Here is a 26,695-nt window from a genome sequence, read left to right on the forward strand (position 1 = left end):
GAAGTTTGACGAAGTTTGTATTTTTTAGAAGTTTGAAAAAAAGAGTTTAATTATGCTTAAGTGTTTTAGCTTTTATTGAGAAAAAAGATTTTCTGGATCACTTGACAAAGTCAAGGTTTATTAAGAAAATGTGTGAAGTTTGAAAACAAGAGATTTTTGAAACAGAGATAAGTTTTGAAAATTGTAGAAGTGGGAAGGAAAGGAAGAGACTATCCTAAAGCATAAAGTAAATGACATGAAATAAAAGGTCTCATTGTAAGGTAGCCCAAGGGAAAGCCTTTGTGTGTGCAAGTGTACTAACCACAAGATGGAGCAAGCATTTGAAATTGGTCAAAATAAACATTCATTTCCCTTTGGATTGAGCCACAAGATACAAAAAACAGAAGTAGGTGAATGACAAAAGATCTAAATAAACACAAAGCCATGGAGACATCCAAGTATTGAATTGAAAATCAAAGGGTTTTGAGGGATCATAAGGCATCCGATGAATCACAAAGTATCAGATACTCCAAGCAAGGGGAAATCACTAAGTACTTAAGGTCCAAAGTCCAAAATACTCCTCAAGCAAGGGATATTAACACAAAGTTCATAAGATCAAATTAAAGTTTATAGGGTTTTAGTAATTTTTATCATGTTTTTGTTCTTTTGAAATAAGAAAGTAAAACAAGAAAAAAGTAAAAGGCAAGAATGTAAATCACATGGATATAAGGTGTATAAAGTAAATGCATAAAGTAAATGTTAGGAGGTTAGATGTAACAAGTTAGTGATCAAGAGGCAAGCAATGTATGTATGTGGCAGTCATGTTAGAGTGTTAATACAATATCAAACTCTCAAGGCATGAAGCACAATTATCCAAAACTCAAAGAAGAAAGAAGAGAAAAAAAGAGAAAAATGAAAGCATGCTCAAGTGTTTGACTTATGACCCATTATCAGCAAGTCAAGGGACCCAAACATATGACACAACTTAGGGATCATCTATCACTAACACAAAGTGTCAAAAATATGATCAGATGATCACCTATCAACATATTGAATTAGAGAAGATTGAACCAACCTAAGAGAATATCTATGGATGACTTGAAATATAGAAGCATTAATAAACTAAGTCAACAACTCAAGCTCAAATAAAAGTTAACCAAAAATCAAACAAAAGTGAATTAAAAGGAAAATTAAAATGATTTTTTTAATAAAAAATAAAGAGAAAATTCAAATCAATCACCAAAACGTAAAATAAATGGTTGACAATATTATGAGAAGTCACGAATATCATAAATGAAAAGATATCAAAAGTTGGATGCAAAAATATTTGAAAATGATTTAAAAATAAAATGTAAAAGGAAATTAAAGATAAAGTGAAATAAAAATAACCAAAAATGCAAAAATGATTTTAAAAAATGTGAGAAAAATGCATGTCATGCAGAATATTTTTAGAGACCTTGTATAAAAGATTTGGATCAAATTGAATTAAAGATGAGTGAGAAATTAATTAGAAAAGAAATTAAATTAAATAAAATAAAAAAGAAAATAGAATTAGGGTGCCAACGGTCAAGAAATTCAAAAAAAGCGCCTGGAAACATCTAATTGGATGGGATTCAAATGTTTGGCACCAAGGCGCGTGAAGGAAGCTTCACCTTCAACCTTCAGCTTGACTTCTGCAAATCATGAACTCATGTTTTTAGCAACACCTAAGTATGGAGTTAGCTTCACAATACATCATTGTTCATGTCTCTTTGCATCAAAGCCATTGATTGGCTCTGAGCAAAGATAATTTTCTCAAGAACACGAAGAAACCTAGTTCTTCAAAGTAAAATTAAATGATGAATACACAATATAATTTCAAGGTAGTTGAGAGCTTTTGATCAGTGAATCAAGACGAACACACTGGTAACTTGTTTGCTCAGAAATGTAAGTCATATCTATCTTTTCTGTTAAAGCTTCAGAGGTCAACAATGATAGATTTGGAAGTCTGTTTCCAAGGAGTTTTAAGCCACAATAATGCTTCAGTCAACTTCAAAAGGTGCCGATGAGTGATTTTGGGCAAAAATTTGAAGTTAAAAGAGCTTAAATCAAGGAAATGGTTGACTTATTTTTTAGGTATCAGGTTCAAATGGTTTCAGAGTTTTTTTGGATATTCAAGCTTGGAAATAAGGGAAAATACTTCCTCTATTTATAAGGAATGAAGTGAGATCATAGTACGTGTGGAATGGAGGCAAATTCGTGTGAATTAGGTTAGAACTTTGATGATTTGCAAAATGTGTGAAATGAAACATGAAATGTGTGAGTTGATGATGAAACCAATTTGTTTTGCACTTGTTCAGACTCGTTTTTCTTTGGCAAAGAAGTTGCACATGTGCATGTGGTTCCATTTTGAGAATGACATGAAATTTGTGACCTAAAACTTGTGCAAGAATCAAAGTCCATGGTACCATGTTGCAACTTAGGCCAAATGAAATCGACTCATGCGTTTTAAGATATTCTTTGTGCCAAATGATCTCCTCATAGTGAAGAATCAAATGCAAAAAGAATCAAATCAAAAGGATGCTTGAGTTCAAAATGGCACGGGGGGAAAGTTAAGGTTGTGAGTTGAAATTCTAGGCCAGAATTTAGGTCAACCAGGTCTTGGGCATACTTTTGTGCACACATATGCATCTTGGAAAATTCAAAAAAGGATGGACTTAGAGGCAAAATTGATGTTTGAACCTTGAAGCAAATTTGTAGAGGAGTTCAAATGTGACATTTGGCTCGAAGTAGATTCCAACAATGCTGAGAAATGAGAGGGTTATGGTGTTTGAACCGAATGACATGCCATACTTGATTTTAGGTCAACCAAACATGTACCAAATTATGATTTATTTCCATGCATCCAAAGGCTCAATGATGAACACTTGAATACCAAATGAAGGAAACTTGATTGTACCTTTAAAAATCTTGATGATTGCTTGAAAGTTGGATGGAGATGACATGGAAATAAACATATGAACCATAATTGAGTCAACTTTGAAATCACACACCAACTTGAACTTATCTTGATCAAATGATGTTGAATGAAGCTTGACATGAATATGTCCTAAGATTATAGGTCATGCCTTTAAGTAAAAGCTCTTGTAGACCACCTGTTGACCCAACTTTGACCTTGGGAATCAAAACCCTAGTTTAGAAACCAAGCTTGATACTTTGATTATAAGTCCCAACCTTGTACAATAAGAAAAAGAAAACAACACATATTTTTGTATTTTGAATAAAGTTAGAAAAGTTAGAATAAAAGCAAGCAAAAAGGTAAAAGAAAATACAAAGGGTGCTTGATGATCTCCCAACAAAGGCAAACCTAAAGAGGTGGAGGTTAGGAGGATACCATGCTTGTGATCTTGGTGAAAATGCAAATGATATGATAGGCGGAATATTAGGGGTAAAATTAGGGTAGGATATTCTTTTCATCTTGTTCCTTGAACATCCTATCTTGTTAGTCCAACATAGTCCTTACAACTTCATTCTCTTACTTTAACTCTTGCAGAGTCTTCAGAACTAGAGGAATGGTTTCAAAACCAAAACCTTCAGGTTCCACAAATTGATGTGTTCCAAAAGATGTAGCTAAGGTAGTTTCTTCAGCGGGAGGAGGAACTTCTACTTCAGGTGGTGCAGGGAGAAGAAGTTTGGAGGAACCTTCGGAAGCAAGGATTCAACAATACCAGATAATCTGGCATGAAAGTTCCTTTGAGTATCCTTTAAGTAAGGGAATTACACCTCCCTAAAATTGAAGTCAAATGAATAAATTTCTTGGCTATCTGAAGAGAACCAAAACAAAAAATAAAGAAGATATCCAGAGGGTAATGAAGGCTATATGTTCCTGAGCATTGATGTTGTCGGTAAAGGCATGATGGCCTTTGATGAAAGCACTAAAACTAGCATGTGAGAAGGTGAAGTTAGGCTTAGTTTTAGTTTTTCAGAGTGGGGTCAAAGGTTTCCCCATTTGCTCGAAGGCCATTAATTGCTGCTAGGTCAAATAATACAGGGGTAACCATTCCACATGGTAGATGAAATATGTTGGTCGAAGTTTCCCAGCGAAAAATAGTAGCGATTAACATATGATGGTTATACTTAGGGATAACTCGTGAAAGTTGTATCAAATCAAAGATACTTGGGTCTTTCCATGTTATTTCCTTTTTCTATTGAACCCTATCCAATGAACTAACATAAGAAACATTGTTGATTGAGTGAGCGGGATGGAATACATGATTTCTCATGAAACTAAAATTAAAAGGTTTATCCTCAAACACCAGGGGTTTGCATGATGAGAAATCAGGAAATAATCTCTCTAAGTTATGTGGTTTCTTGTTTAACCTGGTAAGAGGACCCATGAAAGCATGAACAATACCTATAATAGAGTAATGGATTAGTACCCGAGAAAAGCAAATTGCAAAATTTTCTTCTTACATTGGAGGTTCTAGGACGTAAGTGCAATCGCCTATGAAAATAGGAGCTTTGAGTTTGGCAGCAGAAGAAACCTGTGGTTGACATTTAGTGAGAGAACTGGAAGCCATTATTTATCTTTGGAGTTTCTGAGAGGGAAAAAGAAGATGATGAAGACATGGAGGTTGGATATGCTTAGGGTTTTAAAACCTAAGAATTGGGAGAAATGGAAAATGAGAGAGGAAAGTTGTTTTTATAATGACAAAAACATTTCAATGTCCCCATTAAAATTGGATAAGTAGTGCTTCAGTTTTCTAATTTAAAAATCAATTAAATGATTCTTTTATTAGGAATTTTATTATGTGGCCCGCGATGTCTTGAAAAATAGAGTAATGATGACAATCTGCACGCACGTCCTTGACGTGACGGTTTGGTGAAAAGTGTCCATGGTGACTATAACGTGTGCAGACTAGCTTGAATAATATCGAGCAATTACTACGAATGCCACCTTTCTTGCATCTTTTGTACATGATCAAAAGTAGCATTTTTGGGAAGCATCTGTTAGCCTATAAATTTTAGTTGAAGAATTCGACAAAGAATGGTAAGAACCAAGTTTGGAAATGATAAGTGTCAAGAGTCTCAAACATAGCTTCGACATATTAAAGATGGTTCAACCACATCGTAAGATGATTTAAGACATATTGTATTTTAATGCCCACGAAGCTTGGTTTGGAAGAGTCTCAAGAACAAATCCACAAGATTATGACCACTCTCTCTTCAAAACATGTCCAGAATCTCGGGGAGGTTTGCACAAATCTACACTTTGACAAGTATCGAGTTCAACACGTCCATCAGATGTTAGGGACTTAGTGTGTTGTTAGTTGTCATACCCCGATTTTGATCCTGAAATTTTTCCATTTTTTCTTTTATTTTTGCATTTTGCATACATTCATCAGTATAAAATGGATTTTAATATCTTGACTCTTTTTTATTTTTAATTTGATTTTAATTTCAAATTAAGTTTAATTCCAATTGTCAATTTAATCTTAATTGTTTATTTTTACTAATGATTAAAACTCTAATCGATTTTTATTTCCAAATGAATGTTAGAGTTGATATCCAAGTAATTTTAAATGAATTATAGATTATTTTGTTTTGGTTTTTTGCTGATTTGTTATTAGTAATTAAACTGATATTCAAACTAATATTGGATTATTCCTAAAAAATCCACATCCATTTTTATAATTAAAATTCAAAATCCAAAATCCAAAATCCATTTTGTATCCATAATGCATTTCAAATCAAAACAATACATACACATATTTCCTGATATTCAGTAACATTAAACTTTCAATTATTTCCGAACTCATTTTCATACATACATTTTCATTTAACATTCAAGCATAACTATGCATCACTCAAGTATATACTCTCAATGGACGCTATTCTGAACCTCATGTTCGCTATCAATTTTCTCATCAAACAACCAATCGTATTTCTCGTGAATTCTAAAACCTCCAAATCTTGAAATAATGGCGGTTTCCGAAGAAGAATGCTCTTCTATCAAGTCAGCGACGTCGTTTTCGGCAAGGAGACATCTATAGAGTCGGTGGTGATTGATGAGGATGGGAATGTACAAACTGTCTGTGATCAGCCTATTTTTGGCATCGTTAAAGATCTTGCCGTATTGCCGTGGAATGAGAAATTCCGTGCTCGTCGCCCACAGACTCAAGACAAAGACCTCTTGGTTGCTTTATTGCTGCCAATGCATATGAAGATAGGTTGGCTCTGTTTTCAATGTCCACGTCAATGGCTGGGAGTGATATCATTGATGAGAGAATAATATATCCCTCTGAAAGTGAATGAACTGCAAGTACTTCCCGAACCATGGAGAAAACCAGTATAAGCGTTATTATTCTAAATAGGAAGGGGGCTGCTCTAAATGATTTGCTTTTATTGGAATGGAATGTTAAAGCACATACAATCTCTGTTATTTCTCAGTATGTTGACGCCGGACATCTAGTACATAACATTGCTGAAGTTCCCAACTCTTCGGGACTTGCATTTCTATTCCGGGCTAGTGATGTTCTGTTGATGGATTTTAGAGGTCCTCACAATCCATTATGTGTCTACAAGACTCGCTTGAACGTTTTACCCTTTGCAATAGAAGAGCAGACTTATATGGATGATTCTTGTAAATTGCACGATCTTGATGATGAAGATTTCAGTGTTGTCGCCTGTGTTTTGTTGCAGCTTAGCGATTTTGATCCTATGTGCATTGACAGCTTTTGCAGTTTGTCTCGGCAACGACTTTGATTTCGGTTCTCGTTAGAAGCTTTGGGTGCCTTAAGATCCACTGCAGCTTATGGTTGTTCTTCTCTACTGCAACTTGCTGCCGTTTGTTAAGTGTGCGTTCGCAGCTTGTTATTCATTAACCCCTGGACCACAAACATCAGATGCAACAATTATTTATAAGCTCACCGGCTCGGCAATAAACGTGAAAGGCGGGGTTAAAGACAAGTGATAAGAAACAGATACTAACCAAAGGAAGAAGCTTGATCCACGGAGTCTCGTACCGTATAAGCCGTGATGTGAGAGCATTGAGCACCATAAACAGACCAAAATCCCAAGCCAAATCAGATAATAGTAGAGGACAACTACAATGGAATTTTAAAGCAAGTATATCATTTTCTAGAGCTTTTACCTGAAGCATCGAAAGTCTTTATTCTTCATCCAGAAATTCCTAGATGATGTAAGGTTCACTTGATATTTCCGGATACAGTGACCTGCAACATCTCAGGATTCGAGTTACAGAATATTCAAAGAAAGTAGACCTTTCCAATTGTCCGCAGTTAACATCTGCGATGCTGTTTCTGTCACTCATACCTGCTTCATTTTTCACGAATCCAAACCGTAGCTCTTTAGATGGCTCAATTTCTATCCTTTGGGATATTGCAAATTACCCTGTTCCGAGTAATGTACACCTAGCCGGAATCCCACTAGGTATCAAATGGAAGCATTAAAACCTGCATCTGCAAAAAGATCCAAAAAAAATGCGCATAAGAGTTTTGAAAGTGCAAGACATAATAACAATAGCAACAGCAACAACAGTTGCTTTTGTTCATTAAGATAAAACTCCTGCCAGTTACAGCACTAATTGGGCGGATCTACATCCTGAGTTCCGCTATAAAACCGAGTTTCAGAGTCATGAGCCTGAGTTTGACTTGGAAATAGAAGAGAAAATTAACAAAATAAATGGTGGCAAACAGCATACCAACTTCTGCAATAACACCATTTGTTCACCTGCAACAAACAATAATTCACAAAACAGCAAAAATTGAATCGGCGGCGAGTCGCAATCGGAACCGCTGCTCATCGTAAAAATGGTTAAGGCAAAGTTTCACCAGTACCGGGTCGTCGGAAGGGGTCTTCCAACGGAAACCGATGAGCACCCGAAGATTTACCGCATGAAGCTTTGGGCAACCAATGAAGTTCGTGCCAAATCCAAATTCTGGTATTTCTTGAGGAAGTTGAAGAAGGTTAAGAAAAGCAATGCTCGTGCAAGCGATTCCACAGCTATTCAACAGTCAACATTTTGGCAGTCCCAACTTCCCAGTGCGACACACAATCATCAAAATCAGAATATTTTAGAATCAATGGATATTGATGCATTGGACGAAACCACAAATCAACCAACCATAACCTGCAAAAAAAATCAATTAAACCAAATCACGTTTTCACCATTGCAACCTTTTCACTGCAGTAACAAAGATTAACAGCAAAGAGTTAAATTCCAAAAATTCCCAAATCAGGGAAGAGACAAAAATCTAAGAGAAAGTTTGAGTTCAAGGTACCGTTTCCGGAAGTGTAGCGTGAAACAAGATAAAAGCACTTCTGAGCATCAAAAAGACTTCTGGAAATTTTCTTCTTTGAGCTCTAGAGGCCACATCCGAAAACCCTAATCTAGAGCATAAAAGGAGAGAAAGAGAAATCAATCGGAGGACGAAAAAATTAACGGCGAAAATTGCAAAGCGAAAAAACCCTAAAACCGGCCAAACAAAAAACCAACCTTTTGGAAGCGGAGCTTGATTTTGTTGACTGCAGGAGGAACCTAGCGGAGTGAAGAGGTTTAAGCTCACCATCACCACCAAAGGTAAAACGTCCTATTCGGAAATCTTTTTCTGTGTTTAGGTTGAGAGAGGGAGACGAGAGAAGAGCGATGGGTAGCGATGGGTGAGTGAGGTTAGCATTGCAAGCGATTGCGAGCGTGCGAAAATTTTAGGTTGAGAGAGATGGAGAGGTGACGAGTACGAGTGAGGGAGAGAGAGTTTCTTTGTGAGGAAGATGAATACGCTTTTAGTTTTTGACTAGGTGTTCTCTCACATTTTCTGATTATGTTGTCTTTTTTAAAAAGAATCCAAAGCAGTTAAAACTTAATATTATTTAGTTTTCCAAAACCTTTTCATTGATAGGGTCTGTTAGTATGCTGTGTTGGTTCCCACTCATTAAATCTCTCGTTTGAAAACCCAACAGCCAGGCGGCTGGGTTTTGTTTTTTGGTTCCTCCACCATTTATTTGGAAGTGCAACAAATTTCTTTCATATTAGTTTTAATTAGTTTTTTATTTTAATTCTTTTTTAGTTTATCTTAGTTTATACATTTAAGTTAGCATTAAAATATCAGTTAGCTAGTAAGTGATCTGGTGGAGGGGAGTGGCTCTTAGATCTTTAGTGTAGTGGGTTCGATACTCCTAGGTGTAGTTTTTCTTTCTTTTATATTTATGCTTTATTATTCATATTTCTTTTTATTTATTTATTATTGTTTAATAATATAGATTTGTTTTTTTCTTTTAATTGCATCATGCATTCGAAACCATTTTTTTACTTATAAAAAATCATTTCTTTTCTCGATTTAATATCGAGCCCCTTTTTCACACCCTTGTAAGTCGATTGCTTTTTTAAGCATCGCCGTCAACCTCACATAGCTTACTCTTGGGCTTTCTTACAATGAGCCGGTTCTCTTGCACTTACACTCATACTTTGCATTATTTGTTGTTTGGGCCCGATTTAATTATTCCAGTATTTTGAATCCCCATTTAACAAGATGTACCCCACTCCCCCGATGTGTAATAATTTGGTACTGTTTTATTTCTTTATTACTTGACTGTTTAGTTAGATACTAACACAAGAATAAAATCAACAAATTTCAAAAAATACAAAAAAAATATGACTCGATCCAACGTCGAGTATTTTCTCAATAAACAAATTAATTCACTTCTCCCTCCTATTCTATTCCATTTCTCTCAAACTCTCATCAAACGCTTGATTCAACGTCAAACCATTTTTTTCTGATAAAAATTCAAAAAAATATTAATTCATATTCAAGACCTTTTCAATAAAGATGGAAATGGAATGTGGTGTATACCACGCACTCCTGAGACTAGGATTCGAGATGTATATCTCGCCAATCCTAGCTCTCGCCATCATCCAAATTTATCCACTTTGTTTTCCTCAAACACTCATTTAAATTTCTCAAACGTCCATCAATACTTGATCTAGGTCAAGTCATTTTCACAACAAAACTCAAAACACCTAAATCTTATTTAAGACTCTTTCCATAAAGGTGGAAATGGAACATGGTGTATACCATGCACTCCTGAGGTTAAGATTCGAGACGTATGCCTCGCCAATCTTAACTCTCGCCATCGTCTAAAAGTGTCAATGTGGTTTCGTCAAACCTTTTTCTCAATCAAATCTAAGATACTTAAATCTTATTTAAGACTCTTTCAATAAAGGTGGAAATGGAACATGGTGTATACCATGCACTCCTGAGGTTAAGATTCGAGACGTATGCCTCGCCAATCTTAACTCTCGCCATCGTCTAAAATTGTCAATGCGGTTTCTTCAAACCCTTTCTCAACAAAAATCCAAAATACTTAATTCATATTTTAATCTTTTTCTAATAAAGATGGAAATGGAACATGATGTATATCATGCACTCCTGAGGCTAGGATTCGAGATGTATATCTCGCTCATCCAAGTTCTCGCCATCACTCAAAATACATCCAACCAATCAAACTTTTTTCTCGCCGCCGTGCGATTAATCAAAAACCTTTTTCATAAACGAAAGGTATATTGTCTTAAGTGATACAAAACAATGTTTCGCCCACGATTGTTGAGTAGAGATAAATGACGCTTTTCCGAATGTAGATTTATAAATCCGTTCGATGTGTGGTATGCGTCCACTCCTCATCTGTTTTGGGTAAAACAATGTTTTCGTCGATTAATACAGTATAGCTTTCGCTAAAATCGACCAACAAACAAACATTTTTCTACCCAGAACTACGTAAGCCTTGATTTCTCTTTTGAGATACGTAGGAGCAGGATTTTTAAATCTTGTCAGGCCCACTAATAAAAAACTTAGGTTTAGTCCTTCGTCAAAAATCCAAAAACATTTCTTCTCTCTTCTATTCTTTCTTTCCCACCTAATAACTGAAAAGCCTAACACTTCAAACTAACATTAATGCACACAACTGACCTAATGGTTCCCGTTGAGTACAACGGACGTGAGGGGTGCTAATACCTTCCCCTTGCGTAATCGACTCCCGAACCCTGATATTGGTTGCGATGACCATATCTTATCCTTTCTTTTGTCTTGGGTTTTATCGATATTTCCCCTTTCCTTTTTAGGAATAAATAAAGTTCGGTGGCGACTCTGTTCAGTCCATCATTGCGAGCGTGCGATCGTGCTTCGCTTTGAAATCGTATCCCCATTTTTTCGAGGTGCGACATTAGTCTATAAGTCATCCAAACTAGGGATGTTTAGAAAACACTATAGGAGTCGACCAAAGACTCTCGTTAGAGGAATTTAGAGGGTCCAATGGCAATTATCAACGCGAGGGTTGATTTATATCAGTTTAAAAATTGAAACGCGTGGAAGCAAACTAGAATATTGAAGTCCACGTAAGGGGATACATGTCAAGTTCTTTAGAGATAATTGTCGACAGTTATAATTGTATTAGTATATAAGTTGATCTCATTGTTGTGATTAAGGGTCGCGAGTTTCATTTATTCTCTATATAACTAAAGTATCCAAGTCACAGAGAGAAATAGTTTGTGAGAAAATGTATGTTTGCGTCCTTTCTTTAAATTTTTTAAGTATTTTCAATTGAAGCATTTACCTTTATAATACTTATCATGCTTTTTGTCTATTTTCTTCTTCCAAATAAATTTTACGTTGCCTCATTTAGAGTTTGTATTCAGATTGTCAACATTCAAACATCTAAGGTATAATCACAAACACTTTTCGTTGTACTTTTCTACACAAATTATTCTTAGGATTTTTTCGAGTTTAATCCATTAAGTGAACTAAACCTCGTGTTACTTTACTAAATACCAGTAAATAGTGGTACGAAAACCCTTTTTATTACTTTGATACAACCGCAAACTTGCGGCGTGTCAAAAATCATACATGCATTTTCAACCCTTTGAAAAGCCTATCATATTATACTAAAATCATCAAAAAGTGTCTTTGTGCCTAGCTAATTGGCAAATAACTTGAAAAAACTTGTTTATGAAGTATTTTTAGATAGGATAATCAATTAGCCCTTAGGCATTGTTGATTATTCCTTTTGTAACTCCTCAATAATCAACTATTAGGGTTAATAGTCGACTATGAAACGACTCTTTTGAAGATCTTCCATTTTGGACTTGATAATCAATTATTGGATATGCATAATATATTATTAACCTTTAAAAGTTAATACATTGTTTCCATATTTGAGTCATCTTTTGTCCTATAAATATAGTGATTTTTTTCTCATTTCTTACATACCATAAAATGTATTTGATCTCTCTCTCTCTCTCTCTCTCTCTCTCTCTCTCTCTCTCTCCCTCTCTTATTTTCTCACATTTGTCTTAGTGCTTTTGAGAGTGTACAATTTATATATGTGAGGTATTCTAGTCTAGTGTAAGGGCATAATTGTAAATTCTCAACAGGAGAAATTTTGTTTTGGTTGTGAGTTAAACCAAGTTAAAATATTTTGTTCGGTTGTTGATTTAAACCATGTAAAAACTTTGTTTAGTTTGGGAGGATGAGATGATATAAACTCTTAATGAGGTCTATACCCTATATGAGTGAAATACCAAGTTACACAAGTACTCTTGATAGATTCACCTATGTGAATATGGAACATTAGGTTAGCTACTATGGAATTTCAAGGAAACATTTATAGAGACTTCACTAAACTGGGATAGACGTGCATGAACATTAAAGCATAAGCTTATATAATACACCCTAAGAAAATGTTGTGTGTTGGATTGATGTTTAAGATAGAGTTCAAGATAATAATTCACTCTTGTTGAATCGAAATCCTACTTCATATGTAAAGGTTTAAGTCGTAGACACCTATATTTATGCACAATCTTAAAAATATTTGACGTTACTTGTGAAATATTCTTTTTAAATTCAAGTGGGGATTGTTGGAAATGGAAGTTGTAGTTGAGAAATGAAAGGAATATTTGGATTCAATTTGGATACTCAATAAGCATGAAGTATGAGCTAATGTGTGAAAATATGAATTTGAAAAAGTTTCTTAAATTCCAATATTGAAGGGATACCACACTTTAGTAGTGCTCATATAATGTAGTTTGGCCTTTTTGGGTGTGCCCCAAGGGATTCTCAATTTTTTGAAAGAGAGAGAAAGAAAAACCATAAACTATCGAACACGCAAGCCCACCGTTGCCGCCGTCCATCTCACCGACTTGGATCGATTTGGTTGATCAATACGAGATTAGGTCGGGGTGATCCATTATTTTTAGGTAGCTGCATTGAACTATAAATAAAAACATTTGCACCTTATTTTTCTCCTATCTCTATATTTCTTCATTAACCAAAATATTTCTCCTATCTCTCGTCTTCTCTTCTCTTATAATTTTATTTTCTATTTTATTTTTGAGTGGTTGTTTTGCACGATATACGACTAGTATTCATACTAGATACTACGAGTGGTTTCCACACCACATATATAATCGGTCTTTGTACCACGTGAGGGTGATTTCGAACGATTATCTATTGTGCAATAGTAATTGTATAGTTAAGAACTAAGATTTCTTATCTTAGAGGCACTGTGGTTGATTGTCTGCATTGTGGAAAAAGGCTATTAACGAAGAGATAAATTCTCTAGAATTTAACTGGATCGAGCACTTAATAAACTTGCCTCCTAGCTGCAAACCAATCGTTTGTAAATGAGTTTTGAAAGAGAAACTAAAATCTAATGGAACAGTTGAAAAATACAAGGCTCCCATTGTAGCCAAAGGTTTTAGGAAAAGAGAAAATATACATTTCTTCGTTACGTTTTCCCTGGTCACTAGAATTATATCCATTACGATACTGATTTTAATTCCTTCTATTTATAACTTGAAAGTACACCAAATGGATGTTAAAATACCTTTTTTAAATGACGACTTAGAAAAAGAAATATGGACCAATCAGAAGAGTTTTGTCATTCATGGGTAAGAAAACAATGTCTATAAGTTAGATATGCCTTTGTATGATCTAAAGCATGCATCGAAGCAATGTCATGAAAAGTTTGATAACTTAATCAAATGAGTGCAAATTGAACGAAAGTGACAAATACTTTTTATTACAAATTTGAAAATAGAATTTCAACTATCATATGTCTATGTGTAGACAAATTACTCATATTTGGATCATACATTCGACTTCTAAATGTTGTGAAATCACTATTGTGCAATGACTTTTATATGAAAGACCTTGAAGAAGACAATGTGATTCTTGGAATCATATGATCACTATATTCAAGAATGAAATATCTTTAGAATAATCTCATTTTATGGAGAAAATCTTAAAAAATATATAATTACTTTGACTCAAAACAAACCATATGATCATAGCGTAAAACTATTTAAGAACACTAGTGACGGTGTTAGATAAACTACGTATGAGAGCATCATTGAGAGTCTTAAATATACCACTAGATTCATCCTTCCATGTGTTGTAGGGTTGTTGTGCAGGCTTATTAATAGACCTAAATGAGCATTTGCAAATTATTGAAAGAATCACGGGATACCTAATAATGACCATGAATTTTGGTTTACAGTATTTGTGGGTCATATTTTCGAAATTGTAAAATAATATAATAATACTCCAAACCCAATAATGTCCTTGTTTTCCCGCTGTTTATTTTTATAGTATGATGTAAATGTTGATTCTAAAATTAAAAAATATAAAAGAAAAATCTAAAAGGCATCAATAGTCACACGTGGAATCTAAAATTACCAAGAGTTGAATGATTCCCATTTTGTTGTTTCTTGCAGGCAAATAACAATAGTATACTTGTTCGCAGTTCATTTTTTTATAGCAGTACCTGTCAACTTGCATCTGTACTCGTTACTCTAATTATAAAAACAAACCATAGCAAATCAGAGAGGTTGATTGGCATTAGCAAGAAGTCAAGAACTAGGCAAAGTGAAAAATGGAAGTCACCAACAAATACATAGTGATAAAGAAACACATAGAAGATGCACCAAAAGAGTCCCACTTTGAGATCAAAACTGAGCCTTTTTCTCTTTCATTGGAGCCAGGTTCTGATAATGTCATAGTCAAGAATTTATGCATTTCTATTGATCCATATCTTATTAACCGCATGAAAAGCTACAGCGCTTCCCACAAATCTATAAGCATTACAGCTCCCTTAACTCCCGGCGAGGTACTCATTTTTGTTGTTGCGGATATTTGGTCTGATTTTTAAAACATTGTAGCTAATGTTATTGTTGTTGTTGTCGTCCTTTGTTGGTACTTTTGTAGGCTATTGATGCTATTATTATTGGAAAGGTTGTGGCATCTGGGAATGCTAAGTTTGGAAAAGATGATTTGGTTTTGGGAGTATTCACTTGGGCTGAGTACAGTGTGGTTAAGGAACAAAACATAATAAGAAAATTAGAGTCTTCTGAATTTCCACTCACTTATCATCTTGGAATTCTTGGTAACTGTTTAATATTTATCAACTACTGTTCTTTTCTGGTTTTTACTTTTTACACACTGTCATAAAGTTGAGACAGTAAGAAGAAAAATGCTTCTTTTATTGGTTTATACTAAATTTGAAGAACTCAAATTATGTTTTTTACTTTTTTTGTGTGTAGGGTTTAGTGGATTGTCAGCTTATGCGGGATTTTTCGAAATTTGCAAACCTCAAAAGGGTGAAAAGGTGTTTGTTTCAGCAGCATCTGGATCAGTTGGAAATATTGTAGGACAATATGCAAAACTCTTGGGTTGTTATGTTGTTGGTTGTGCTGGGAGTCAAAAAAAGGTGAGCCTTATTATGATCCTTTAGAACTTGATTTGGGCTTTAATCAGAAAATACTAATCCATAAAGGATTTATCGATTTATCTCAGGTGGCATTACTCAAAGAAAAACTAGGATTTGATGATGCCTTTAACTACAAGGAAGAAAGAGATCTAAACTCCACTCTTAAAAGGTTTGTAAGAAAATGAAATGATTTTTGAGTTACATTTAAGTGTTAGATTCACTTGTAACGTCTGAGTGACACTGACACGTGCTAGTGACTGAATATATTTTTTTTATCTAAAGTGTCACCGCTACGTAAATATGTTATATATATCAGTGAGATTGAATGATCGTACGATACTAGAAATATTTTATGAGATTTAATTCCTTTGATGAACTTTTTTGTTTTGATTATAGGTACTTTCCGGATGGAATTGACATATATTTTGACAATGTTGGGGGAGAAATGCTAGAAGCAGCAGTTGCTAACATGAAAGCATTTGGTAGAGTGTCTGTTTGTGGTGTAATCTCTGAGTATACTGATGCTGAGAAGAGAGCATCACCAAATATGATAGATGTGGTGTATAAGAGAATCACCATTAGAGGGTTTTTGGCTACTGATTTTTTGAATGTTTTTGCTGAATTTTCTACTAAAACATTGGATTATCTTCGCAATGGCCAGTTAGAAGTGATTGAAGACAAGTCATTGGGTGTAGAGAGCATCCCTTCTGCATTTGTTGGGCTTTTCAATGGAGATAATGTTGGAAAGAAAGTTGTAGTTTTAGCAGAAGAGTGATTAGTAAGAGAGGATAAAATGTTACTATTGTTTCATGAACTTTATCTTTTATGAATAAGATTGTTTTTATTCAAACTTGCTTTATTACATAGAAATTTATTAGCTTTTTCAAACATAAATCACTTTATATTTAATTCTCTTTTAATTAAAATCAATTAACTTATAAAGGTTTTTGTCACGGCAAAACCCAACACATTACCTAAAGTTTTTCCTAATACAAGAAATCATGTTTGAAAGACATAATATGCTAAACAAAACTAGATGCGAGACAAAATCCAAAAAACTAAACTTTGAAACCATCTATCTTTTCTAGTTCTTCTTGATGTGTCTCATAAGGATGGTCTTCATCACCTTAAAAGTTGTTGAATTGTAATTTCTCGTGTCGAAGCAGGTTGCTCGACAGAGTAAGGAAGTGTCGAACCACCTAGTGTGTGGAGTTGTGTTAGTGTGTCGAAGTGTCGAAGGATGTTGCTTCACACAAAAATTCGACTTAGGCCTATTTTATTAGTGTAAGCTATTTTGGGATTTATAGTTTTGGGCTTTGCCTTGAGGTCCAAGTTAACCTAAATCTATAAATAGAGGGAGTAACCCTTATTTTTGTAATAAAGTGAAGTTGCAAAGTGAATAAGAATTTTTCACAATTCGCGGGCAGAGAGAAACTCCGTAGAATTTTAATTCTTCTTCTCCTTCATCGTTCTTTACACTCTTTCTTTCTCCATTGTTCTTCTCTTTTCATTGCTATTGTGTGGGTAATAACAATCTTGTTCATCAAGACTGATTGAAATTATCCACATGTTTTGGTGGATTTCCAACATCTGATATCAAGAGCTCCGGTTTAATCGATTCGTGGGAAAAAAATCACCATGGCAACGAATCATCCAAACAGGCATTTTCCAGCAAATCTTCTGATTCTCAAGAACAACAATTATGAGAATTGGTACAAGCAGATAAATGTTGTGTTCTATTATCAAGATCTTTGGGATCTTGTGAAGGAAGGAGTAACAATGCTTGTAGAAGACGCGACAAATCAAGAAAAGGTTGCACATAAAGAATTGAAGAAGAAAGATTACAAAGCTCTCTTTATAATCCATCAATATGTTGATGCAGATAACTTTGGAAATGTTAGTGATGCAGAGTCACCAAAAGAAGCATGGAAAATTCTGGAGAATTTTTTTGGAGGCGCGGAGAAGGTGAAAGAGGTGAGGTTACAAACTCACAAAAGAACGTATGAATTGCTTCAGATGGAAGACAATGAAAGCATAACCGATTTCTTCACCAAGGTTACAAAACTAATGAATCAAATCAAGGTATGTGGAGAAGTGTTGACATCAAGATCTGTTGTTGGAAAGATCTTGAGGTCGTTGGCTCCAAATACGTAGTAGTAGCCATAGAAGAGTCGAAAGATTTATCAAAATTGACAAAGGAAGAGCTTCAAGGGATGCTTGAATCTCATGAACAAAGAATGGCTGAAAGAGCTGCAGGAAAGTCAAAGAGTGATATGGCTTTGCAGACTCAATCAACAAAAAAAAAGAAAATGCAAAGGAAGCTGGAATGACAATAAAGGCAGAGGAGGTTACAACAATTCGACTGGTCGAAATCAGCAAGAAGGAAACTGGTCGAATTAGAGAAAACCCTAGAACCAAGGCAACCAAAGAGGTGGTGCTGCAGGTAGAGGAAGAGGTGGTGGTCAAAAGCCAGACAAGAGTCACATTCAATGTTACAATTTTCAAAGGTATGGTCATTATTCTAGTGATTGTCTAGAAAAATAGAAGAATCAAGAAACTTATGCAAAGCTGGCGAAACACGAAGAAGAAGAGACGTTGCTGATGCTCATCACACATGTCTAAAAGAAAATATTGGTTTGTCAACATAAAACCCTCAATGAAGAACATGGTGAAATTTATAAATGACAACACTCTAGCAGCTGAAGGTGTTGACGATGTTCTGATTATGAGGAAAGATGACAAGAGGTCAGTAATTTCAAATGTGTTGTACATACCAGGCATGAAGAGTAATTTACTCAGCATAGGGCAGTTGGTCGAAAAGAACTATAAGGTGTCAATCGAAGACAAGATGATGAGAGTTCTCGACTCAAATGGAAGGTTGATCTTGAAGGCTCCAATATCTCAGAATAGAACCTTCAAGATTGAACTAAATGTGATGGAACATAAGTGCATTGCAACAGCAACCAACAGAGATGAATGAATATGGCATTATAGACTTCGACATCTCAATTTCAAAGACATCAGAGATTTGAAGAGAATAAATATGGTTTCAGGATTACCAGAAATCGACATTCCAAACGAAGTGTGTGAAGAATGCGTGCAGGCGAAGCAGCATAAGAACAACTTCAGTAAGGATGCAGGAAGCAGGTCGAAGGCAATTCTTGAATTCATATACTATGATGTATGTGGCCCTCTCCAGGTGGATTCGATTGGAGGCAACAAATACTTTATTACATTCATAGATGATTTCAGTCAAAAACTGTGGTCTTACCTGATCCGGAAGAAAAGTGCAGTGATTGAGGTATTTGACAAGTTTAAATCTATGGTCGAAAGATAGAGCGGTCGAAAGATCAAGATTTTGAGAACTGATGGTGGTGGAGAATACGTGTCGAAAGATTTTGATGCATTATGTGTGAAATAAGGGATTGTGCATGAGGTGATGCCACCCTACACTCTACAACATAATGGAGTCGTATAAAGGAAGAATAGAACCATTATGAATATGGTTAGAAGTATGTTGAAAGGAAAGCTTCTACCCAAAGAATTATGGGGAGAAGTTGTGTCGACTGCAACATATATCCTGAACAGATGTCCGACGAAGAAGCTAGAAGAATCACGCCAGAAGAATGTTGGTCTGGTGTCAAGCCTAGCTTGAGTCATCTGAGGGTGTTTAGATCTATAGCATATAGACATGTTCCAGATCAGTTGAGAAGAAAACTTGATGACAAGTCGAGTCAGATGATCCTGATAGGATATCATTCGACTGGAGGATACAAGTTGTTCGACCCAGTGAATAAGCAAGTGGTGATCAACAGCGACGTGATCATAAATGAGCTTATAGAATGAGATTGGACTGAGAATGTCAAGAAAGATTTAGTGAGAATCTTTTATGATGAACTAGCTAGTGAAGTCAAAAGAGAAATTCGACAAGAAGAAGTCAGAGGTGAAGCAGGCCCAAGAAGACCTCAAAGAACAAGACACATGCCTGCAAGGTTGCAAGAATGTGTGATTACATCAGATGATGTGGTCAATGAAGAAGGTGAGCTGGTACACTATGCTTTCCACGTAGATGTCGAACCTGTCAATGCAATTGAGGCATTAAAAAATTTGAAGTGGATGAAAGCAATGGACGAAGAGCTGAAGTCAATCGAAGTAAACAACACTTAGTCACTTGTCAAATTTCCCCAAGACAAGAAGGCAATCAATGTGAAGTGGGTATACAAGGTGAAGTTGAATCCCAAAGGATAAGTGACTCGACACAAGGCGAGACTTATGGTGAAAGGATTTCTTCAGAAAGAAGGAATCGACTTCGATGAGGTTTTTGCACCTGTTGCTAGGATCGAAACAATCAGGTTGGTTGTTGGTCTAGCAAACATAAACAACTGGCATATGTGTCAGATGGATGTGAGATGTGCATTCCTTAATGGTCCCTTAGAAGAATAAGTTTATGTTGCACAACCAGCTGGGTTTGTGAAACATGGCGAAGAAAGAAAAGTGTACAGGGTGCATAAAGCCATATACGGACTTAAACAAGCTCCAAGAGCTTGGAACAAGAAGTTATATGGCTTTCTAAGGGAGAAGGAATTTGTGAAGTGTACAAGTGAACATGAAGTATATGTAAGAAGAAGCAAGAGTGAATTGATTATACTATGCCTCTATGTCGATGACTTGTTAATAATAGGTAGCTGCAAGAAGGAGATCGAAGACTTCAAAGGTGATCTCAATAAGGAATTCGAAATGTCAGATCTAGGTGACATTTCATATTTCCTTGACATTAAATTCTACTAGAGTGGTAGAGGTTTGATGATGCATCAAAGAAGGTATGCAGTCGAAATACTTAAGAGATTTGAGATGCAAGATTACAACCTAACTTCGACTCCAACTGAGCCAAGATTACAACTGTCGAAAGATTCAGATGAAGATGATTTTGACCCAACCCAATATAAAAGACTTATTGGGTCACTTCGATACCTCTGTCACACAAGGCATGACTTAGCATACAATGTAGGTATGGTGAGTAGGTTCATGCAGAAGCCAAAGGTATCACATCTAGCAGCGGTGAAGAGGATACTAAGGTATCTGAAAGAAACTCTCGACTATGGCATTTTGTTTCCTACAACTGATGAAGGAAAATAATGCAAGTTAGTAGGATACACCAACTCAAGTTGGTGTAGTGATACTGAGGATCGAAAATCCACAATTGGCTATGTGTTTATGCTAGGTGGTGCACAAGTTGCCTGAAGTTCGAGAAAATAGCCAGTAGTGGCATTATCTTCGTGCGAAGTAGAATAAATAGTTGCTTCTCTTTGTGCATGTCAAGAAACATGGATGATGAATCTGGTCGAAGAGATAACAGCGAAGAGTCATGGAGCAATTACCATGAAGACCGACAACATGTCAGTTATCAATCTTGAGAAGAATCCGATAGCACATGGTCGAAGCAAGCACATCAAGATGAGGTTCCATTATCTTCGAGAGCAGACAGTAGATGGGAAGATGAATATGGAACACTGCAGAACTGAGAATCAGATTGCAGACATCATTGTAACACCTCAAAATTTGCCCTCCTCTCTTGGGACTAGCATAACATATTGCATATCATTTTTAGGTCATTAGGCATTGCATATGGCATATCATGTGGTTACATTGTGCAAGTCATCCTCCTAAGTCTTGATTAGAAGATGGAGAGGTTATGTGGTTACATTGTTTAATGTCTGGTCGATCATTGTTTGATGCCTGTCAACATCATTGTTCGATGCCTGTCAACATCATTGTTCGATGTCCTGTCAACATCATTGTTCAATGCCTGTCAACATCATTGTTCGATGTCCTGTCAACATCATTGTTCGATGTCCTGTCAACATCATTGTTCGATGTCCTGTCAACATCATTGTTCGATGTCCTGTCAACATCCTTGTTCGATGTCCTGTCAACATCCTTGTTCGATGTCCTGTCAACATCATTGTTCGATGTCCTGTCAACATCATTGTTCGATGTCCTGTCAACATCCTTGTTCGATGTCCTGTCAACATCATTGTTTGATGCCTGTAAACATCATTGTTTGATGCCTGTAAACATCATTGTTTGGTGCCTGTAAACATCAGTGTTCGATGTCCAGTAAACGTCAAGTTTTCTCCCAGTCATCAGTCAGTGTCTGGTTGAAAGTGTTACTCTGAGGAGTGCAGCATCATGACGTCAGATCAACAATGTTCTCCAGTAGTGCGATACTGGATGTGTTTTTCCGTCGGACGGAGATGGAAGTGAAATCGAAGGATGTTACGCGATCAGCGCGATTTTCGGGGCTCAATCGGAGAAAGGGAGATGCTGAGGCATTTTCTGGGGGTTCAAATGAAGATTGGAGTTGAAGAATACATCCGAGATGAGGTCCTTAGGATTATCTTCTGTTCATGTGTCGCCTTAGACTTTGGCGGGGTCCAATAGAAGTCGTTATGGGTGTCTTCTGAGGAAGAATTACACATGTTACCTTCCTTTTGTGAAGGTGTACCCTCTGATATGTCGCCCTCAGAGTGGTTTGGTGTTATTTCCGTCATTGCCAGCGGAATTATCACGAGAGATGGGAGAACGGGGTTCAAATGGAGAAAAGGAAATGTTGCGACATTTTCTGGAGATCGGGGTTCAAACGGAGAAAAGGAAGTGTTGAGGCATTTTTTGGAGAGTGGGGTCCAAATGGAGAAAAGGAGACACGAGGTGTTTTCTGGAGAATGGGGTTCACATTGGCGATCACACGTTATCGTCAGGCGACTGGGGTTCAAACTGGAGAATGGGGTTCATTATTTTGGCAAACAGGAGAACGGGGTTCAAATGCAGTGATCCGGGATCATTTGCGCAAAAGAAAATTTCGGGGTTCAAGAAAATAAAAAAAAAGAAAATTTCGGGGTTCAAGAAAATCAAAAAAGAAATATAATCCCCAGCGGATGTGTGGTGTTCTAACACATGGTTATCCCTGTGCTACCATTTATTTTGGTATCCAGGTTGATGTTGCTGTATCGGTGATCAGGCCGACTTTCTCCGTACCAGACGGATTCTTCTTCAAGATTGTGTTCTTCGCCGATTCTGACAGGCGTTGTTAATTATTTTCTCACCAGAGTGCAAATTATTCGTCTGTTCTTGGTATTCAATCACTCTTCATCCTGATCATCTGAAAGCCGAGGCTATTCATATCGACAGGTTCACAGTGGATTGAATAGGGGCAGCTGTAACACCTCAAAATTTGCCCTCCTCTCTTGGGACTAGCATAACATATTGCATATCATTTTTAGGTCATTAGGCATTGCATATGGCATATCATGTGGTTACATTGTGCAAGTCATCCTCCTAAGTCTTGATCAGAAGATGGAGAGGTTATGTGCAAGCTAGGGTTTCATTGGATTGGATCACTAATCATCTGAGGATATGGTGGTTCAAATTAGGGTTTTGATTCTCAAGGAGATTGAGCTACATCTTGATTGAAATAATACATCATCATCATCATGGTCTTGATATTATCCAAGAGGTGCAAGAGATTGATCAGCTACCTTGGGATTAGGGTTTTGACCACTGGTCAACCCTAATCAATTGCATTGGGCCAAGCAGGGCATAGCAAGGAGATGGGGTCTATAATGGATATGGGGATCATCACATGATTGTATTGAGCTTGTGGAGGCTAGGGTTTCACCATTGAGCCATTTCATCAGAGAATTGGGGCTCAGATTGATCAGTGCATTGCCAAATTCATCTATCAGTTGAAAAGTCAATTGTGGTCAACTGTGCTTGATTTTATGGATTTGGAGGTGGGAGAGAGTTGGATATACTTCATTCATGTTGAAACAAGTTTCATTTGACATGTCAAATCTCAAGAATGAAGAAAATAAAGTCAGGACAAAAATTGCCAAAAATAGAAAGTGACTTGTAATGGAAGTTTCCAAAAATGGAAAGTTTTTCACCATAAAACTACATGTCCAAAAAAGCTTCAAATGAAAATTTGTTCAACATGAAAGTTGTAGATCTTGGTCTCACCTTTCCAAAAAGTCCAAGAACTTAAAATTCCCATGTATGGTTGGCAAGTTATGGTCCATTCATTTTCCAAAAATACCTATAATCAAAGTGGCATAACTTTCACATGGAATGTCCAAAATGGTTGATCTTTTTATGAGCAAACTCCATTTGACATGTACTTTCATGGTGCATAATCAAAATTCATCAAAATTGGTCAATGCAAAAGGTCAATTTTCAAGTGCACTAATTAAAATCCAAGGGCAAAATGGTCCAAGTTGGGAAATACATGGAATTTTGGAATGAGGATTTTTGCAACACATCACAATTGCCAAATAGAAGTTGTTTGAGCTGTCATGAGCTGTCATGGTTCAATATTTGGCAAGGGCATTTTGGAACTCTCACTTAAATTTCACATTATGCTAATCACATGAGTTTTTGCTAATTGGTGATTAAGAGAGTGATTAAGGGATAGTATAAATGTTTAATCATAACAGAATTACAATGAGAATCACAATTCACAAGAAATCTAACTAACTTTCCCTCCATTTTCTCCAAAAACTCTTCAATCTTCATCAAACTTTTTTTGATCCAAACTCCATCAAATCTCAACCAAATTGCAAAATTCTTTTTGATTCGTGTTCCTTGAACCTTCATCTACATCTGTTTTGGTAAATTAGTGGAAGAAGCTACAAGATTCGTGACTGTTCAAAGGAAGCTCAACAATGGAGTTTTGATAATTCTTCCAATTGAAGCAACCTCGAGCCAAGGATCTTGCTCCATTCACCTTCCTATACCTTGATGTACATCTGTTTTGGTTTTGGCTTGAAGAAACATCCAAATTCATCACTGCTCCATCATAAGGTGCAAAATTCGAAACTCACTATTGCTTAAATTATTATATGCGTCTTGTAGATCGTTCATCATAGGTTAACATGCTGCTTGTGGTTTGTGAATTGATTGAGTGTAGAAAGAGAAATCACAATTTTAAGTTTGATGTTCATTTCTTTTTTTGGTTCGATTCGTGATGTATAGTGAGAGTTAGGAAAAATCGTTGTCATATTCGTAACCTACGTTGAGAGACGGAGAGATTGGTATATCGCTTGTGCAATTTCGTGAAGAAAAGTTCGTAACCGAAGCTGGCGTTGAAGAAGCGATGAACGCGTGATGAACATGAACAATTCTGGAAAAATAAGCTGTTCAATCCGTTTCACAGCGTGGCCATTTTCGAAAACTTGTTTCCCACTAAAACCGGCCAACCAGAAGCTGCCACGCAATAAATGAGGCTGTACCACATTTTGGACTATTTACGGAACTGCCATTGCAAGCTTATTTAATTCATTTAACCATTAAATAATTATTCCATAAATTAACAAATCTTCTGAAATTCACATAAAATCCAATTCTAATCCAAATTTAATGGGACTTTTTTTGTTAGATTCATAATTTTCTCTAGTTTTTTATAGGTATGATAACACAAGTTGTGCTTGGAGAATTTTTGACTTTGCCTATTGATCTTTGACTTGTGTGCATCTTGTGTATGTTTCACCATATCCTTCATGAAATACTCATACATTATCCAAATTGAATGAAATTTCACATGCTTGTTCTGGACATCTTGATGGTGATTTTCATGTATAGTTTGTGAATTTTGGATCTCTGGTTTGGTAGATATGATGTGTGCAAGTTGAGTGTGACAATTTGTGTCACACTAGGTTAGGTCAATTTCATGAATTTATTTGACATGCCTATGCTTTTCCAATTGATCTCAAATTTTGCATGCTGTGTCTTGTATATGTCTAGTCTCACCATGATTTTTTGTATGAATTGTGGATTCATTTTCCATTTAATTGAGATTTTTGATTGCTGTTTAGCATTTTTAGGGCTTTGTTTGAGTGTTTGTCTTCCAAGTCTTGTGAAATGCTCATACCATATCATATGAATGTGAAATTTGATGGAGTGATTCATAACATGTTTAGATGTAGTTTGGCTTTGGTCCCATTCATTTCTTAATTGTTTTCACTGTTTGGCATTTGATTGAAGTTGATGCTCATTTTGCTACCATGTGTTGACTTGTTTGGATTTCTGCTGACTTCATGATTTTATTTGCCTGGCTTAGGAATGTTGAATTGCTCCAATTTTTTGTGTGAATGATCATTGGTATGTCAAGATAACATGTGATTTTTTATGGAATTTTGGATGGAGTTTTCTAATTGATTGATAATTTTCTTCTCTGTGTGCTCATTTGGTAACCTTGTGTGACACATGTTGGCATTTCATTTGTGAAATTCTCATATGGTATTGGATGAAGATGAAATTTGATATGTGGACTGTAGACACATTATAGGACATCATGGTTTTGATCCCATTCATTTCTTAATTGTTGTCACTGTTTTATGATTTTTGGAAGTGGATGTTTGTTTGGATGCCTTGAATTGGCTTGTATAAATATGTCTGGACTTCTTGATTTTCATTGACCTATTTCCTTTTGTCCAATTGAGCTGAAAATTGATATGCTATACATTGAATGTGTCCTGTTTAGGTGTGAATTTTTGTGGAATTAATTGAATTGTTTTGATATGGATTTGATTGAGATAGTTCTATTTGGTCATTTGAAGTTGCAAATTACATGATTGATGTTAAATTGTGCATGAAATGATAATGGTGAATGGTATGAGAATGGCACCAATTGCAATTGCTTTTAATTTGTTTGAATGTGATTTTGGTTGGTTTGCACTTGCTGTTTTGATTTTTTTATCCCCCTTGGACCCTAGGCTTGGCCTAGTGGTCTAGTTTCTCACATTTGGTTTGGACTTTCAGGTTGAAATGCAAAAGGCTTAAAGGAAAAAGTGCAAGTTGACTAAATTGAGTTTTGTTTGATGTTGTCCACTAACATTGGTTTTGTGTTGTAGGGTTTGATGCTTGAGCATGAGCTCATGGCTTGCACTTATGTGCATTAACTTGTGTT

General features: G+C 35.9%; 1 protein-coding gene and 1 long non-coding RNA gene across 2 annotated transcripts; one reads left to right on the forward strand and one right to left on the reverse strand.

Moving 5' to 3' along the window:
* Nucleotides 1–7,595: 7,595 nt before the first annotated feature.
* Nucleotides 7,596–8,571, reverse strand: LOC127092730 (uncharacterized). Its single transcript, XR_007792270.1, has 3 exons — nucleotides 8,477–8,571; nucleotides 8,262–8,370; nucleotides 7,596–8,110 (listed from the first exon to the last, which is right to left on the reverse strand). It is a non-coding gene; the product is annotated as an uncharacterized LOC127092730 (long non-coding RNA).
* A 6,165-nt stretch (nucleotides 8,572–14,736) lies between these two features.
* Nucleotides 14,737–16,579, forward strand: LOC127097476 (2-alkenal reductase (NADP(+)-dependent)). The gene is made up of 5 exons (XM_051035974.1): nucleotides 14,737–15,135; nucleotides 15,234–15,411; nucleotides 15,569–15,735; nucleotides 15,822–15,904; nucleotides 16,132–16,579. Exons 1-5 carry the CDS (start codon nucleotides 14,902–14,904, stop codon nucleotides 16,508–16,510), a joined length of 1,041 nt encoding a protein of 346 aa, XP_050891931.1. The 5' UTR covers nucleotides 14,737–14,901; the 3' UTR covers nucleotides 16,511–16,579.
* The last annotated feature ends 10,116 nt before the right edge of the window (nucleotides 16,580–26,695 follow it).

Source organism: Lathyrus oleraceus, chromosome 6, assembly GCF_024323335.1.
Source record: "Lathyrus oleraceus cultivar Zhongwan6 chromosome 6, CAAS_Psat_ZW6_1.0, whole genome shotgun sequence".
In the NCBI taxonomy this organism is placed as follows: Eukaryota; Viridiplantae; Streptophyta; class Magnoliopsida; order Fabales; family Fabaceae; genus Lathyrus; species Lathyrus oleraceus.

Bases quoted from the DNA above. Each gene is read 5' to 3' on its own strand.
- LOC127097476 (XM_051035974.1), top strand. From the start codon at position 14,902: ATGGAAGTCACCAACAAATACATAGTGATAAAGAAACACATAGAAGAT. The intron at 15,412-15,568 runs GTAACTGTTTAA...TTTTGTGTGTAG, and splicing joins TTATCATCTTGGAATTCTTG to GGTTTAGTGGATTGTCAGCT. The intron at 15,736-15,821 runs GTGAGCCTTATT...GATTTATCTCAG, and splicing joins GTGCTGGGAGTCAAAAAAAG to GTGGCATTACTCAAAGAAAA.